This window comes from Xiphias gladius, chromosome 17 (assembly GCF_016859285.1).
Source record: "Xiphias gladius isolate SHS-SW01 ecotype Sanya breed wild chromosome 17, ASM1685928v1, whole genome shotgun sequence".
NCBI lineage: Eukaryota > Metazoa > Chordata > Actinopteri > Istiophoriformes > Xiphiidae > Xiphias > Xiphias gladius.
The window spans coordinates 26,100,080-26,118,554 of record NC_053416.1 but is presented as its reverse complement, the minus strand read 5'-3'; the positions used below and the strand labels follow the sequence as shown (position 1 = coordinate 26,118,554).

Below are 18,475 nucleotides of genomic sequence, written 5' to 3'. Positions count from 1 at the left end.
CTTAAAATCTTATTTGAATTAAATACATAGTTTTTCTTAAGAGGGGTTTTCTGACCTTGTGAAAAGTTTGCATGTTTCTTAACGTGTACTAATTAAATTATAGAGAAAAACGATTACAGTATAAATACAAACACCCATACTTTTTTTTACCAGACTGGTAGGACCAGCAAGTTAAGCAAAAGCTGTAATATTATTTACTTTTACCAGAATATTTTTTCCAATGTTTAATGCAAACTCTCTTAACAGTGTCATGAAAATAAATGCACTTGTCATCAGTGTGTGGATTTGTCTTCCTGAGAGGATGAATGAATTCAAAATTATAAATTGTTTCCTGTTGTCAATCTAGAAGATTCTGATTCTGATTTGGGTGTAGTACACTAATGAGAAAGATGTTTGTCCAGTGCATTGATGAATCCTCCTTTCATACCAGCTACAGTATGCTGTTTATTATTAATCCTGCTGCTGAAAAATCACAGCAAACTGTCCACACTCTACTGTTTGGACAAATTCTGATTCATGCGGACAGTATAAGCTTCATCCCTAGTGTTAATATGTAATAATAAATCTATCTCTAGGAAAATTCATTTTTAGTTCACCCTCCTATGGGAGGTCACAGGTCAGGGTCAGCTACAGACCAGCATCAGTTGACAGAATTTTATTTTGCATGAACAAGTTACTCTAAAGGGCCCTAAACACATGTTTTTGAGTTTAGGGGGGCCAACATATGGAGCAGCCTGCAGTTTTACCATAAATCGAAATAAGACAAGCTATGCTTGTGTCATGTTCAGTCTATGAACAATTCATGGACAGGACATGAACATTATTAGTTTCTATCCTATAGAATGATGTGTTTGGGTAGGAGTAAAGATAACCAATTGGGACTAAGTTCTTTGTCTTAAGAAACACTATAAAATATGATTGTAAGACTTTTTCTGTTGAGACTCTCCTTTGACTTCTTGTGATAAGGTTTGTTTGTCTCCTATATTGTAACTTACAAAATATTTCACTTTAACCCTATCAGAGTTTTGGTGTGTTTAATTGTGTTCAGAGTCCTTTGTAGATAATCTTCCACAACAGGGCTCAAGTTGTACCCCATAGTGTAACTCACTAGGTGGGTTTCCATCCACCTGTTTTTATGAGCATTTTCAATTTTCACATCAAAAATCTGAGTGAAAACGCTTTAAAAAAAAAAAAAAAAACATGAAATATCACAAAAAAGTTTGAAGGCTTGGCTGAGGTAGACAAGTTGGTGTATTGATAAAATGAAAACAGACTTAGCATATAAAGCATGACGTACATAAAGCACATGACTTAACATCCACTGAATGTTTTGCTTCACTGTAGAGATGAAAAATAGCGGCACCTGACTGGAAAATTATTTAGTAATTCATTAGTAACGGTAGTGGATGGAAATGTGCATTAATCTGAATTTTCTTTTGTTGATTTTCTTGAAATTCAGTTCTAATTTGCGATACACTGGATGGAAACTCCCCTAATGACTCCATAGAAACATTATACTATACTTCCTATTCATATCCTCCTAAAAATTATGGAAACTGTAGTTCCAAAACTTAGAGTATGGTTATCCCCCACATCAAAGTAAGACTAAGAACAATAATAGGAGTTAAAAAATCCATTTATATTTTTCACGTTTCACTATCAATACATTTTTTATTCACATTACTAAGCTTCAGAATGTCCCATCAACACCAGTTCTTATATTCTTGGAAGACTGACACACTCCTCTGTCTATTCATATGTAGCCATTTGACCCGTTGTGAGATATAATTGTACATTAACATTTTTTTCAGTTGTTTTCATTAAAATTATTGCATTATTTAATTAAAATACGATTTAATTAAAATATCTTATGACAAATGCTGTAAGATTCTACCAACCGCATGGTAGATAAAATATATATTTTACAATAGCCTGTTAGTTGACTTGGGGCAGTCTTTGAAGCACTGCAATATGCTCTCAGAGATGATTTGAGGTTACACCTCTATTAAAAGGAAATTTGTCATGCTTTATATGAAATTGAGGCCAGACAAAACCAATCTGATGGCTCAACACACATTCACACAAACAGTTCTCTATAAACCTTTTATGTGCAGACATTTTATTGGCTGTTTAAAACACATGGGAAAGCAAAAGGAAAATCACACTTCCCAATACAGTAGGTAATTTGTGGGCATAAACAAAATAAAGATACACAGGAAAATGTTTGGTCAAGAAAATGTTGGGTTTTGAAGTATTTACCTGTACTATAAAGCTTGCAGTACACTAGATACATTAGCATTCATAAATTTATAATACTGTCTTTTGTATTTAAAATTGATTGCATCAACCCCACTGTAAGTAAGTACACTGGATACATTTGCTTTTCCACTCTAGCATGGGGGCAAGTCTTATATGTGTTATGTCATGTGACTGACTTTACTTGTGTGACACTTTATCACAGTGCCTGTATTATAATTAGCAATATTGCGGCAAAAGTATTCAGACACTTCATAACCTGACAGTTTGTATTGAATAAATCTGAAACTTTGTTTTTATTCTACAAACACAGATCCTGCCTTGGTCTCTTGCACCACAGCTAAATAGAAGTAATGCTGACCTATTGGCTGTATGCTTTTGTCATTCAGGAAGTTTAAATGGGAATTAAGCTGAAATCCAATAAATTATTCATGGAGATTTTGTCTTACAAACAAATCTGATGAGACTAAAACAAGTTAAAGCACTGGTGAGACTCTATTCATACATTTTTAGTTGATCATTGTGAAATGTTAAAATAGAGATGTGTCCTTGCTACTTAGAAATGGAATTGACAAAAAGATAGCTTGGAAAGATCTGTCAAGGATAGCAAAAGAAAAAAAAAACACTGTCATTCAGAGACAAATTCAGATGTGGTTTTATAAAATGAGCGTGTCTGAATGTGAACATTAACACACCACACAAGACTGCTAACATTAATATGTGCCCATAAAGATAGTCACATCAGAAACATGCTAATGGCTAAGGAAGACTTACTGTTCGTGGACACTGAATCATGAATAAGTTAATTAAGCAATTAATAAAATAAAGACGAGGTAAAATAATGTCTTTATTTTCTTGACTCTAGATAAAAACTACACTGAACAGCACAGGTAGAGGACCCAAATGCTGACATACAGGCTGATGCAGTTAAGTAGATTAACAGGCGGACAGAAAATCAAGCAGGCCAATGGATCAATTGACTGGCAGGCAAACAAGCAATAACAAGCGACGAGAATCCTCATACGAGGAACACTACATTACTGGGAAGAAAAACAGACAATCTGACTGTGAGTTTGGACAAAGGGCTGGTGTAAGCAGTGCAGGGCTGATTGAGGACGTGGGAACAGGTGTGTGGATGAAACAATGGATGGAAAATCCAAGGACATCTGGTGGACAACTAGGGGAAGGCAGGTGTGGGTAGATGAACAGTGAGCAGGCGGTGGAGACAGGGGCTGATGGGAACAGAAGAGAAGTCTGTGACAATATCTAAATATTGACTTTCCTTAAAGATAGCATCAGAGATTGTCAAGTCTCCTTTAATACAATATTAACATGTCCATAAGTAAATGAAAGAGTTATGGGTCATTACTACTGTATTCATCCTTCTTTTCCAGTCTGGCCATAAAGAAATCCCTTTCTAAAACAACTCAGTGTTGTAACTGTGTATTCAGACAGAACAGAAAGCTACTTTTAGAGGCAGCACAACTCCATAGTCAATAGAAAGACTAGATGCAAATTCGTCTGGAGGGGCACAAATTGATGACAAGATGTGAAAATATTTCAACTTGAGCAAAAAAAGTTTAGCCCTTATCCCGGAGCTTTATGAATCTCCCTTAGAAACGTACAGAGACAAAAAGAAAAAGGAAAGACTGAAGGGAAACGAGCTGGAGTTTTTTGTTGAATTCTAAGATCAGTCAGAGGCTGACATGAAGACAAAGACATAAATCGAATTAAAGACATCCCAAAGACAGGGTTGGTCTGACCGTTGTTAGCTAGACATTATCTGTTCAGCTCATATCTTAACAGTTGGTAAATTGGCTGTTTGGGGCGAATAAATAAAAAAGATGCAGCGGTCACATTCGAGGAAATGACACAGGACAAAAATTCCCTTAGCTTTGTAAACATTTTGAAAATTATGTAAATCTAGGAGGATTCTGTATCTCACGATTTATATTCAGTCTTAATGGTCAGTGCTAAAGTGTATCCTTTGGCACAACATAAGAGTCCAGGGTGGTGTGGTGAATGGGTGTATAGTGAGTCTGACTTTCATGTGAGAAAGTCAGACTCAAGTTTGTGTCCAGTGTCAGACCTAATCATAGCCATGATGAAACATGATGATTGAAGTGATTGAACATAATCTGGGATTTTGCAAAATCATCTCATATCAATGTTCTTGTCTGGTGATTGGGTTGTTCCTGTGTATGCAGTGGGAGAAATTGGTGACAAAATCCAAAGTCTTTGCTTCAGTCACAAATCAAGTGGGTTTTTTACCTCTAAGTACAAGTTTCACTTTTATATTGGCCACAAAGCGTTTCTTTGCTAAACTGTAGTGAATGAATAGAAGCTTTAGCTGAATATCAGTCAATATATATTAACTTGGAGTTGGTCAGTGATCTCTTAGATCGCTGCCACTGCAAGTTTAGAGGAATGATTACGGCAACAATGACTCACTGTACGTACAGTATGGGGATGTGAGTGTTCTTGTCCTTGGAAGTCATGGAGGTAAAATACTACATGTGTAATGTAGTCACAGTTAAAATTCACATTATCACAAAAAAAGTACATATAGTCTCATTTCAAAACAATGAGGTTAAGGCAGGAACTGAGAGAAAGGTATACTTGACACAAATATCATAAACATATAGACGACAAATTCATTTACATAATGAAGTTTAAATATAGTCAATGAATCATTTATGGAACCACACTGTTAATCTTTGAGTCTTGATTTGTTGGGTATGCAGGAGTTTTGTCTTATTTTGAAAAATATGTGGGAATTTCCCAGTGATAAATCAACAATTATCCACATAAAATAAACAACAAAATGTATAAAAATCACATTTAAATGTTGACAGAAATAACACTGTGACTTAACAATTAATATATATTAATACATTCATTTATTACTTAGAGGAATTCTATATTTTTATTTATTTTTTATTTTCAGTTTCCATCGTGTAGCAGAATATTCTGAGCTGCATACAAGCAGACCTTGTCTACTGTTCAAATTAAGTATGTTCTTGCAGCAGGAATAACACTAAAGTTTAGATTAGTGGGGACATAATTTTCAAGTGTAGTTGAGCTCATATGACTTGTTGTAACTATTCCGTACAATAATCAGAACTCCCTTGATTTCTAGAGTGGCCATAGGGGTAATCACTTCATAGAGGTCAACAGAGACATCTGGTGTCCCAGGTGTCCCCCCCTCCGCTTTTACCACTTACCCTTACCTGTAAGTTAACCAATTACTCAAGCCCTGAGAAAGGCCCTTTCTACATTAAATTTGATGAAGATTACCTTGCGGCTTGTCATAGAGCCCGCCCTTGAACACCCATCTCCTTCAGAAGCTGGGTGGTTGATTTGGGCATAAAACCTCTCCAAACCAACTTCACTGGTAGTACTTGTGATCTCCAGCCTTGCTGCCCTGTTTCAGCTACTATATGTGAGTATTTCAACCTTTTCCGTTGATATGTGTCACCCACTACAGCCTCCCAAGGCGCAGTTAGCTCCACAATGCATAGAAACCTTTGTGAGGTAGACCACATGACCAGGTCTGGTCTGAGATTTGTTGCCATGATCTCTGGCGAAAGCTGAGCTTCTGGTCTAGATCCACCTGCATCTTCCAGTCACGGGCTGTGTCCAGCAGGCTTGATTCCCTCCTTGTAGTTGGAAACTTTGTGAGTTTTCCTTCTGGTATAAAGGAGATAGCGTTAGAGAAGACGTTTTTTGGGGAAGATAGGGTGTTGGCAACAGTTCTCCTTTGCTCAATGATACTTTCCAGTTGCTGTGGCCTTGGGAAAGACTAGTTTTCTAGCCAGTAAGGATGTGCCTTAGAGTTGCCATTTTTTTGCAGAACAGACATGATGGATCTTCTCCAATCCACTGGATCAAGCTCTTGGGTGTGGGAAGCACATTGTAGGTGGCTCTGATGATTAAGCTAATTATGCTTCCTTCCATCCCCTATAGATCCTCCCAGGTTAGTTTACGGTACTCCAGGTTTTCCCATGTTGTCCATTGGCCCTGTTTGGCATTTGAGATTGCCCTAGCACTTCGCATTCCCTCCTATTGCTGGTGGACCTCAGCAACCGCCAGCTTTCGCCGCTGGGATGATGTTGTTTTGTGTCAAGTAGGATGACTTGTCCGGAAACCAAAACAACCTCCCCCAGCTACACCCGACCTACAACGTCTCCATGCATGACAGCGATTTTGCTTGCTCTACAGCCTCAGACAGGGTCCACTTTCTCTCATTTGTCAGCCTGGAATCAGTTGCTTATATCGCACCATCTTGAGACTCAGTTAGGGTCATGTCCAGCCTCCCCTTTGTGCACTTCTATTCATCAGTGAGGCTAGAGACAGCACGGAAGTCCAAGCCACTTCTTTAGGTAGGAGATAATTGATCACCCAGGCTTCTTTGAGGCCTCTTTTTCCTTAGGAATTAGTATCCCTCCAGCCCTTCGCCATACTTTTGGGATAGTTTTTTGCTTCCATACCACCTTCATTGGTTTCCAGAGGAATCTTAGGAGATCTGGAGCTTTATTATACAGCCTGTATGGACCTCTTTTTGGTCCTGGAGCTAAAGCTCTCCTTGAATTCCTCACCACTGTCTTGACCTCACTCCACCTTGAAGGGCTGTCATCCAGCTAGTGTTCTGGTTGAAAAATGGGTGGCATATCTAGAGGTGTGACTCTCTGCTCCTGTTTCTGATCATCAGTGTATTTGGTTGTTAGGTGGTCTTCAAGTTCCATATCGACATTATAAGTGATCCGGATGTGAGTGCTTTCACAAATCTTCAGGGTAGAAAGATGTTTGTACCCTCTTCTTTGTCTGGATCGAATTCTGAGGTTTTCTTTCCTCCGGGAAACAGGGATTAAAACAACACTTATTTTGACATGCGGGCGAACTCCTTTCTCACACTGTTATTGTGATTTGAGCCAGCTGTAACACCAAATTCATTAACACAGCAGCCATCATGCATGCAGCATATTGATTACATTTTGACGTTGATTATTGATAATGGACGTTGGTACCAAAACATTTACAGGAGGAAACTGTAGAAAGACTAAAATTAGTCAGCAGTAAACTTGTAAGTATTTTAAAATTACAGTTATTATTACTTCCTTTGGCAGGTGTGATATTATGATATCCACTTAGACTTTCTGTGGAGTGCCATGTTGGCTTCTATAGACAAACATGGAGTTTGCATCTCTGTGAATTTTTCATTTAATGAAACTAGCTCTTTCATCCTCTTATGAGAAAATTTCAGTGACTCTTCTGAGTGATCTATAAAGATAGAAAGGGCGTAACAAAGGCGGTGATCCATGCAAGCAGGTCTACAATCCTGATTGTAACCATCTGTCTTCACCTTGGAGCAGTACTCTCAAAGGAGTTGGTAATATCTGTACTGAACAAAGTGCTCTGTATTATAGATCTAGCATTTTCTTGTTCAGAGGCATTTGCTATGAACTTCTTCAAAACTGTTATATAAAGTTTAGCACTAAGCACTGGAGGAAATTTTTTGAAAACAGTGACAACAGTTTTTCATCTACATTACTTGAAATAATTCTTATTATTTGTTTCCTTAAAACCGGTTTTTATTTATGTGGTATGCTTTAGAAAATTGGTGTTTTTTTTACTCAGTTAGTGCTGCAGGGGAAAATTATGAACTTTGAAATTCGAATTAAACTCTTTTTTTTTTTACAGAGGATATATTACAAAGACCTTGGTTACTGCAAAATTGTATCTTTTAACCACTTCTTTTCATGTACTGTGGATACTTAAGGTGGTTGCCTCAGAGGACCTTTGTCTGATAGTTCATTTAGAAGATAGCTTGATTAAGTAGTCTGCCTTGAGAAAAAGACTGGTAACTATAAAATTGTCTGGCTGCTAAAAAATCAATACATTTTTGTGGCACTGGTTTATACAGCAGAAAGTACAAACAAAATACAACTCCACCTACTTTAAGAATTTATTTTGAATCAATTGACTGCTAGCAAAGTAATCCTCTGTGAAGTGAAACTGCATTGGAAACAGGTGATATTACCTCAACCTGCTCAGAGATTCTTTGTATTTATTTGAAGGAAAACAATATTTTTAGACTTACAGAGCATTCTTATTATCAGAACTTAAGGAGATGTGCTGTGCCATGAAAATATGTTCACAGGTTCAGAACATGATTCCATGGGTGACAGCATGGTTCTGGATATAGTTCTCTGAGCCGAATTTTGCCCCTGTAAAAGGTGACATTAGGGACACCATTTTCATGACACAGAATGCACTCACTTTGATATTTTTGTGACCAGACATGCTTGGCACACCTGCAGCCCACTTGGAAATGGGGTGGGATCAGAAAGAATACATTATCATACATTACAGGTGAGTGTGTTAAAGGTTGTGACAATAATGGCCAATCACATTCACTACTTTCATCCCCTTTAAGCCCAAGACTCTCCTCATCAGGATGCGCTGAAGGTTTTTTAGTCCCGAAGAGCATTTTTCTCGGAAGAAACTTATTGTCATCTGTGTAAATAAATATGAATACAACAGCAGAAATCTACTGCCAGGAGCAGGTGGTGTCTCTTTTCAGTAGAATTAACTTCTGAATTAACTTCAGACATTTTGAAGGTCTTGCGACCATCATCTAGAAGTGCACCAGATATCATACAATGATCCATAATTATATGCCATTAAATACCACCTCAGTGCTATATGTAAAGTGAAGGTAGAATTAAAGAATGTGTCCTACTTTTTTCATGTTGTATTTCTTTATTTCTGAAATTATTTTTAATGTTTATTTTAGTAGATGCAATAAAATAGATGCATGTTTTAGATGAAAAAATGCTAGTTCCACAAAATTTAACCAGCAGCTCTGCTGTATGTAATTGTGCCTTGAAAGTGCGAACCCTCACTCCTGTTAGAGACTGTAGATGGAACAGATACCTTCTGCCCTCAGACGGCTGTAAAAAGAGTCATCGGTGTAAAGGAAAGGCCTTCAGTGTACACCAATCAGCAAAACATTAAAACCAGTTTTAATGCAGATCATATCAGCTGGTTGAAAAATGGAGCTATATTTAAAGTGGACAGATGAGCAAAACATGAATAAAGACATTTGTGTGATTTTAGGGAGGTTTATACAATATGTGCAAGATTTCACTGAATAAAGTGACCAAAATACTATAGAACAAATGTTTGCTGAGCAGTTGACCTGCTCTATACATGCAAGTGGTGGACTGCACAAATTGCACTCATTCTTGACACCAAGATTTTCTGTGTCTCTCCTCCCACTGGAGTACATGGTGAGTTAGTAAATTACTAACCCAGCAGAGTAGATGACATAACCTCAATGCACCACAGGAAAATACCTTCAGGCAGAGCTAGCGGTAGTGTCAATTATGCTCATTCAAGGTAGTAAGATGTGAAACCCATGAACAAAAGCTTTTTTTTAAGAAACTATAACGCTACAACTATTCTGCTGTAGAATCACCATTTTTAAAAACTGATGATTAACAGCAAATTGGACAAAGTAACATTTGCAAACCCTGACCAGTGTTTTGAAAGAGCATTTGAACCTCTTACAATCCCAAATGAAGTCCTAATTTACAGCTCCCAGCTCACCCTCAGATTGCCCTCTGCTTATATTCGTTGATATGAGCGCCACAGCCCTTGGTAGAACTGCTAAAACAAGGAGGAAGAAAACTTAAAAACCAAAAAAGAAAAGGAGCAGTTAAACCTTATCATCACCCACTACAGAACACCTTAAATCATTTTTTTTCCAAATTCCTTATTTGGGCTTTTAAAAATAGTATCTCTTATTAAATGTCTTCCAGTCCAGTTGATGTAATGCCAACAAAGTTTTTTTCTCAGTCACTGAATCTATTGGGCCCTCTCTGCTATCAGTTTTTAACAGTTTTTTTTTTTATCTAATGTTTGTGACCTGCACACAACTTTTTAAAAACAAAACCTGGGGTGGATCCTTCCCTCCCTCAAAATTTCAGAACAATCTCCAAGCTAACATTTACAATTTATTAAAGTACGTGTCCAAGCAATTTCTTTTAGCAATTTTCTTCTTCTGGATTTCTTGAGCATCATAGTAATGAGACCACACTTCTCAGGGTGACTGATGATCTTTTAATGGCTGCCAATGGTGGGATGTGCTCAGTCCGTCTTTGTCTGGACCTTAGTGCTGCCTTTGACACAGTCGATTACAAAGTTCTGTTAGACAGACTGAGGCACTGGGTAGGAATATGAGGTACAATTTTAAAATGGTTCTCTTCATACCTGTTAAACAGGAAGTTCTATGTCTGCATTAATAACCACTTTCATCTTCCTATCATCTATTACTATCATCTTTTGCTTCCGTCAAGTATGGTGTCCCTCAGTTTTTGGACCAATTTTATTTTCTGCTTCCGTTGGGATATATTATCCATAGACATGGTGTTTCCTTTCATTGTTATGCAGATGACACCCAGATGTACCTGCCTACTAGAGCCACTGATCCTGGCATGCTGAGTTCACTACATGACTGCCTATTTGATGTCAAAAATTGGTCATCACAAAATTATATTATTATATAATAATACTAATTAAACTACTACTACTAATAATAATGATAATCGTAATAATTGAAGCAGTGGGTGTTGAGCAGGATCATGGGTGCAGTAGGTGGTTTGCAGTCACAGATCCAGACTCTGCAGCACCAGGGGCATAAATAACTGCAGAAAGCGACAAGAAGAGAGAGGAGAGAGGCGAGAAAGCACAAAACTACGGGAGAGAGAAGAAGTGAAGTTAGTAACGAGCATTGATGAGATATGAATACGTACAGATGGAGAGGAAGGAGAGGAGAGAGGAGCTTGTTGCATCATGGGAAGTCCCCTGGCAGTCTAGGCCTTTAGCAGCATAACTAGAGGGTGGTTCAAGCCAAGCCTGAACCAGCCCTAAATATAAGCATAATCAAAAACGAAGGTTTTAAGTCTACTATTAAATGTGAAGAGGGTGTCTGCCTCCAAGACCCAAACTGGAAGATGTTTCCACAGGAGAGGAGCCTGATAACTGGCTCTCCCTCCTATTTTACTTTTGGAGACTAGGAACCACAAGTAAGCCTGCATTCTGGGAGCGCAGTGTTCTACTGGGGTAATAGGGTACTATGAGCTCTTTCAGATATGATGGTGCCTGCCCATTAAGGGCTTTGTAGGTGAGGAGGAGGATTTTAAATTCTATTCTTGATTTTAGAGGGAGCAAATGCAGAGAAGCTACACAGGAGAAATATGATCTCTTTTCCTAGGTCCTGTCAGTACTCATGCTGTAGCAATCTGGATCAGCTGGAGAATAATAATGTGTTTCTGAGGTGTTTGGGGCAAGTACAATAACTTTGTGTCAATTTTGTATGAGTTTAACAGGAGAAAGTGACTGGTCATCCAGGTCTTTATGTCCTTAAGGCATGCTTGAAGTTTAACATATATGTTTCATTGGGTTTCATTGATAAGTACAATATGGTATCATCGGTATAACAATGGAAGTTTATGGTGTTTCCTAATAATATTACCTAACGGAAGAATATGTAAGGTGAATAGAACTGGTCCAAGCACAGAACCTTGTGGAACTCCATGACTAACTTTTGAGTATATTGAGGATTGTCCTTGACGTGCACAAACTGAAATTGGTCTAATAAATAGGACATGAACCAGCTTAGAGCGGTTCCTTTAATGACAATTAAATGTTCCAGTCTCTGTAATAGGATATTATGGTCAATGTTATCAAATGCAGCACTAAGATCTAACAAGACAAGTACAGAGACAAGTCCTTTGTCCGATGCAATTAGAAGGCCATTTGTAACTTTGCCCAGTGCTGCCTCTGCTATGATGCACTCAAATAAACTATTATTATGTAGAAAGTCACACAACTGGTTTGCAGCAGCTTTCTCAAGGATCGTAGAGAGAAAGGGAAGGTTAGATATGGGTCTTTAGTTGTCTAAAACATCTGGATCAAGAGTAGGCTTTTTAAGAAGCTGTTTTAAAGGACTGTGGTACATAACCTGTTAATAAAGCCATATTGATTATACCTAGTAAAGAGGTGCTAACTAAGGATAAAAATTCCTCAGGCAGCCTAGTTAGGATGGGGTCTAAGAGACAGGTTGATGGTTTAGATGAAGACATTGTAGAAGTTAGTTGGCAAAGGTCGATGGGAAAAAAACTGTCTCAGTATATATCAGGTTTTACAGTTGCATCTACCTGTACCTTTGTTTGAAGATAAGTTGGTGCCGTTTAGGGGCAGGGGGTGGTGAATTTTGTCTGTAGTAGTTAGAATTTTATCATTAAAGAAGCTGATGAAATCGTCACTACTAAGGGCTATAGGAATACATGGATCAATAGAGCTATGACTCTCTGTCAAACTGGCTACAGTGCTGAAAAGAAACCCTGATATAGTCACAAAACATGATTGATCAACCATAAGTGACACAAACATTTAACACTTGTTATGCGAAGTGAGTTGTTGGAGTAATAGTCATTCACCTGTGAAAATAATAATTGTGCAATCTGTTTACTACTTAACGTAACATACGTAACATAATTAGGGGTGTTTACTGTGCTCTGAGTTTTTCTTCCATTCTCTTGTGACCTAATCCAAATAACTTTGCATGTGGTAGCGGTGCCCCTTTTTTCACCCCCACTCCCTATAAAGTCTGTGCAAACTGCTGAGCTTCATGGTAGGCAGTCATGAATGACAAGTAGTGCTGGTTAACCATTCATGGACTTTATTTTCACTGGAGTAAGGCAACTAGAACATATCTCACTCTCTCTCTGGTTATTGGATTCAAAGCTCACTAACACATCTTTCCTTGTCCAAAGAGAATCAAAACTTTCTGTAAAAACAGCAGTTCCATTTCCAAATAAACATAATTTCCCTTTATTTATTTGTGTGCTACAAAAGAGGATATTAAGGTTATGTGATTTAAATAAAATCTGTTTTGTTGTAGGGTTGATTCATATCTTTATGTTCAAAAACAACTGCTCTGATGAATTGCTTGCATTATTCATCAGAAACTGTTTTGCATATGTCAATTGGGGGAGGAAATGGGGATTTTCTCATTAATGAATGCAACTGACACTTTTACCATGATGTACTGAGTTGTAAAAACACCACCATAAAATGACTAATTCCACCTCTACGAATCACATACACTCACCAATATTCCTTCTGAAACCAATTAACTCTATTTTAAAAAAAAATGTTGTAAAGCAGCTAGGAGGATAGAGATTTTGGAAAAAAAAAAAATTGTTTTTTCTTTTTTTTTTTAAATGTAATACAAAGGGTTTTGTTATGTGTTATCCTTGGAATTGCTAAAATGTATACTCTTAACCAAAATTGTATTGATATGAATATGAATAAAATCAGATGTGACATCATTATTGATTGCAAATTAATGCAAATTAACCAACATCCCCAAGTACGACTAGTAGCAGTTGATCAAAAGTGTGGTTTGGACTCTAAGAGGCAATAGGTCCATTGTAAGAGATGTGCCATGCCTGCAGTACACTACACTTTATAAAAATACAAAACCTGCCTTCAAGTTTAAGCAATAATTCAACCTTGATATGCATTTTTTTCAGTGTTGGTATTAATTATCATCTACCATTCTCATGAAAAACTGTACATGAAATGTAATTGTCTATTTATTCTTTTATGTATTTTTTTATTTACTTTTGACAAAAACAGACAAAAAAAAAAAAAAAAAAACCCAGACACAGAGATTGCCTGACTCTTTGTTAGATTTCCCTGCCTCCTAAATGCCCATGTTTGTCAGACTTCACACATTAGATTTATATTTTTTTTTCCCATTTTCTTTCACAGTACCACCCAAAATCATCAACCTTTCAAGAGATATTGTGGTAAACGAAGGGTCCAACGTCACCTTGATGTGCCAAGCCAGCGGAAAACCAGAGCCTTCTATCAGCTGGAAACTCATCTCCTCTTCAGGTAACTTGTCAGTAAATAACCTACAGACTTACAGAGAAATATTCTGCTATATTTGTAGTTTCCTCTTAAATGTATCCCTTTTCCTGTGCTCCCTACTTTATTTTCTTCACCATCCCTCTCTTTACCTCTCTCTCTTCCCAATCTTCTATGTGTATCGCCCCATCTTTGACTTTGTTTGACCCCTGGTGGATTTCTCGCTTCACTTATTACCCATCATTACCTGTTTCCAGATCATCATTACAAAGTAATTGTTCACAGGAAAATAAGCTGGCCCTGTTGTAATTGGACTAATTAATTAGGATAATTGGATGGATGTAAATGTTGTGGAGGCACTTTGAATGACAGGATTAATGCAGAGAACATTAACACAGTGTGGAGCATTATGCATAGACAAGCGAGTCCACGGCAAGTGTGTCCAAAATCAGGTTAGCTGCATTGTACATGCTCAGTGGCATTTATTTAATTATTCCCTCCCGAAGACTGAAGGAAACCAAGTGGTAGTTGCTATTCACGTATGTACCCCTGTGTGTCCTTGCTTCACCTAATCAGGCAAGATGCTTGCATTCATAATGAACTAAATTTAAAAGCCAGAACTGTCCTTTGTGTTGAAGCAGGGATATGGAAATTGAAGTGGTAACATAACACAAGTGTGACTGACCTATCTGTAGGGAGATAAACATTGAGAGGGGACACTGATTGGCTCCTTTTTATGAAATACTACATGCTTGTGCATACATTACTGTGCAAGCCTTGTAGAGGAGAGGAGAGGAGTGTTGTTGGACTTATTTTTCTTTCTCTTGTTTTAAGGAGAGAAGGCAGTTGCCTGCTACCAGTCAAGTTGAGTCAAGGAGTCAAAAGTCTGGGGACTTTGATATCTACAATAACTGTGACACCATCGAGACAGTTGTTGTACAGATTGAAGTACCTTCTTGTTGACACATGTTGTTCAGTGATTTGGGTCCCAGTAGGGGAGGCACTGGGTATGAATATGAGGTACATTGCCTGTGTTGTTGTCTTCACATTCACATTGCCTGTGTTGTTGTCTTCGTAAATTCTTGGTGATCAACAACTTAGTTACATAGCCCATTCTGGATTGAGTGACATACTATACCAACTAACCAATTAAAACTTTATGTTTAATGAATGAGTGCTGGATCCTATTGTTCAGCTCTACGTCTGGTTTCTAGACTGCTGCTCTATTTTTAGCATACAGTACTCAGCTGAGAATGCAGTACACTTCTTCTGGTTTATTACCATTAGACAGGAAGAAAACTTGCTGGACTGAGGTGAGAAAATCTAACAAAAAGGGTTCTTGCATGATACAAACATATTGCAGCAGAATACTTGCAACTCCGAACACAGGCTGAGTACAGAGAATGTTACTCACCAATGTTTCACAATATAAACACTATAACTGTTAGATTGTAGCAGAGGAGAATAAAATAAAATTTTACTTAGAACTGTTTTCCGTTTATTCCATTTTATGTGTAAATAATTCAAGCTTGATCCTGTCCGTCAGTTTCAAAACATCATTAGTAAATGCAGTACATCTAATCAACCCACTGTATATTCCCTTTCTCTTCGGCTTTCTCACTATCGCCTATTTGTCAATAAATGACTGATGGCAGTAAACAGCATGGAAATCTCTTTGACAGGCATCCAAATATGGCAAAGATAGGGGAAGATATTATTGATTTTGTAAGTGAATCCATGGCTCCAAAGCTACATCAAACATCCCTAGGGTTGATGACAGACACTCAAGCAAGCATACCTGAAGAAATTTACATGGATCATGAATGGATCATAGTTGGAAATGGTCTTCTGATTAGTTTCCACTGTCTTCTGTTACACAGAATATCTGACATTACTCACTCACTTGTCAGTGAGATTGTTGAAGAATTACTCCTCTTGTGGCCCTGGACCTGGGAGGAGCTAATGATTTTAAGTTAAGCTTTAAGCAGGAAAAATTACATTACAGCAGAAATTGAATCTGTCCAAGGTGGATACAGTTAAATAATCAAGCATGGGTACAATTTTTTGCAACTTTTGCAAATGATTGTAGTCTACTATAAATAAACTGGTTTACTACATACTATAATTTGAAAATGTATCATTCTTTTGATATGTGTGAGACAATGCTGTCAGGAGTTGGCAATAAATTTTCAGATTGATTATAGATTATTGATTAAGATAATAAAACAAGACTAAGAGTCTACAGCCACACAAGTGTGTCTGTGAAACTATAATGCTCATCATGAAACACACCAAATTGTTCGTCCAATAAACTAAAGTAATGGATAAATTAAAATTTTGACCTGATAATGGTGCTAGATGGAGAGATCACCAAGGCTCACAGAGAACATAAATCTATGCACCAGATTACATGGTAGTCCATCCAAAACAAACATGCCAAATTTCATGCCAATCCATCAAATAGTTCATTAAACAGAACTGACTTTATCATACAAACTTACAGAAATCTCTTGTGACCTTGTAAACCTGTCATAAGAGTACACTCCTCTAAAATACAGTACTCCACAGACTCCAGTAATCCATCTGCTCCTAAAGTCTGAAGTGAACATTTATCTTAGTCCCAATAATGTATGACACACCCTCTTTTGACTTTTAGTAACCTAGATCCTATATGCTGTTTCATTTTTCATATCTTTCTGTCCCAAAAAGAAACATCCTGCAAACATAATCCTGCTTCTCCCACTAGACTGTAGATGTAATCCTGGGGGAAGTCCTGATCTTACAGCACAAAAAGATGCCGAAGACACCTGCTCATTGTCCTGTTACTTCATTTAAACATTATAATATTTCATGGCTTATCCATATAAATGTCCTGGGGAGATGAAGTAGTATAACTTAGTTTCTCCTCCAGTACTTGTGATGATTTTAAATTCCCATATGTGTGAACTATTTTGAAGGGCAAGCTTCAAAACTAAATGCTAATCAGTAACCATGTTTCCTCCAGTGTGTGACCCCCCCAACAGCCCAAGATGGGTTCAGTGACAACAGTCAGCCTGTAGCTCCAAATACTGTATTTTCCTTTAGCTTTTTCTTCCAGCAAGCTGTACTGGAGTTGAACTGATCTGTTGGAACAAGAACCTACAAATTTGAGGCAGTCATGCTTTGACTTAGAAATTGTCAGCTCAACACTGCTGAATTTTCTGTCCTTCAGCAGAGCAACAACCACAGCTCACACTGGGAATTTGGCAATTTGTTGTGGTGGCCATGCCATTTCAGCCTGTGGTGACTTGTGGTAGACTGATATTGTTAATCACTATATGTGAGAGTAGAAAATACTGTGCACAGTAGAAAATACTGTCAAGTCCAGGTGCTGACAGCTCCTATGAAAGGGTTACTGTGTGACACATACAACCTAATTAAGTACTTACTGTGCTTTGGTGTAATAGTGGAATAAGTTATTGATTCTTACTGTGTGATGTTGTTCTCAAATGTTGATTTGACATTCATCTCATTATCACATTCTGTTGTATACTCATACAGCAGCTGTAAGAATCATTTCATGAGTGGATGAGGAGATGGATTGTTTACAAGCATGGACCGCTGACTCATTGAAAGGCAGTGATGCGTGTGTCTCTGAAGAATTTTGGCCTGCTACTATATGTAGGTAAACATAACATTGGTTCGTGTATTAGAAACCATCAGCTCTCACTGGAGCCACTGTGGCTTACTTTGCACTTTCATTGTCTGCTATCAACCTTCAGAACATCAGTACTTTAATATTGCATACAATATGTCATTATTATTTATCTATCCATTTTCTTGGGATATGACATCACACATGAAATAAATATTAATCATATTGTAGCTTATATTTGATGTCATATGCTGTTTCAAATTCCAAGTGTTTTGCTCTTGTCTTTTCTTAGACATGTTTTGTTCAACATAAAGGCTTAAACGTTTTACAAGGTGCTATCAACCACATAGCATGTGCTGCTACTGTGTACTAGCCTACTCGATTACCTCTTAGTCATTCATTTCTGGTGATATGACCAAATCATGATGTAGGGCAAAAGATGGACCATACTGAGCAAGCAGCTTGACCTGCACCCGCTCTGTTCTGCGGGAGGCCACAATCTGTCAATGTACCCTATACTTCATGTTGGTTTGCTTGTCTTTTGGAACGTACCCCTTAAACAATCATGTGCCATCATCATCTACTTGCTATACAGTAGAGGTTGACAATTTTTCAGGAAACCCATGAGTCATGGGATTCCTG

At 37.6% G+C, this 18,475-nt stretch overlaps 1 protein-coding gene across 4 annotated transcripts in view; it reads left to right on the top strand.

The window, feature by feature from the left end:
• The window catches only part of ntm (neurotrimin), a 404,384-nt gene that overhangs the window by 370,182 nt on the left and 15,727 nt on the right, over positions 1 to 18,475 (top strand). For 3 of the 4 annotated variants that reach the window (XM_040151401.1, XM_040151402.1, XM_040151400.1), the window contains one exon: positions 14,101 to 14,226. The exons of the other annotated variant lie outside the window; for it this stretch is intronic. In XM_040151401.1, coding sequence (XP_040007335.1) covers positions 14,101 to 14,226 — 126 coding nt within the window. The remainder of the gene's footprint in view (positions 1 to 14,100; positions 14,227 to 18,475) is intronic. 4 annotated transcript variants of the gene reach the window in all.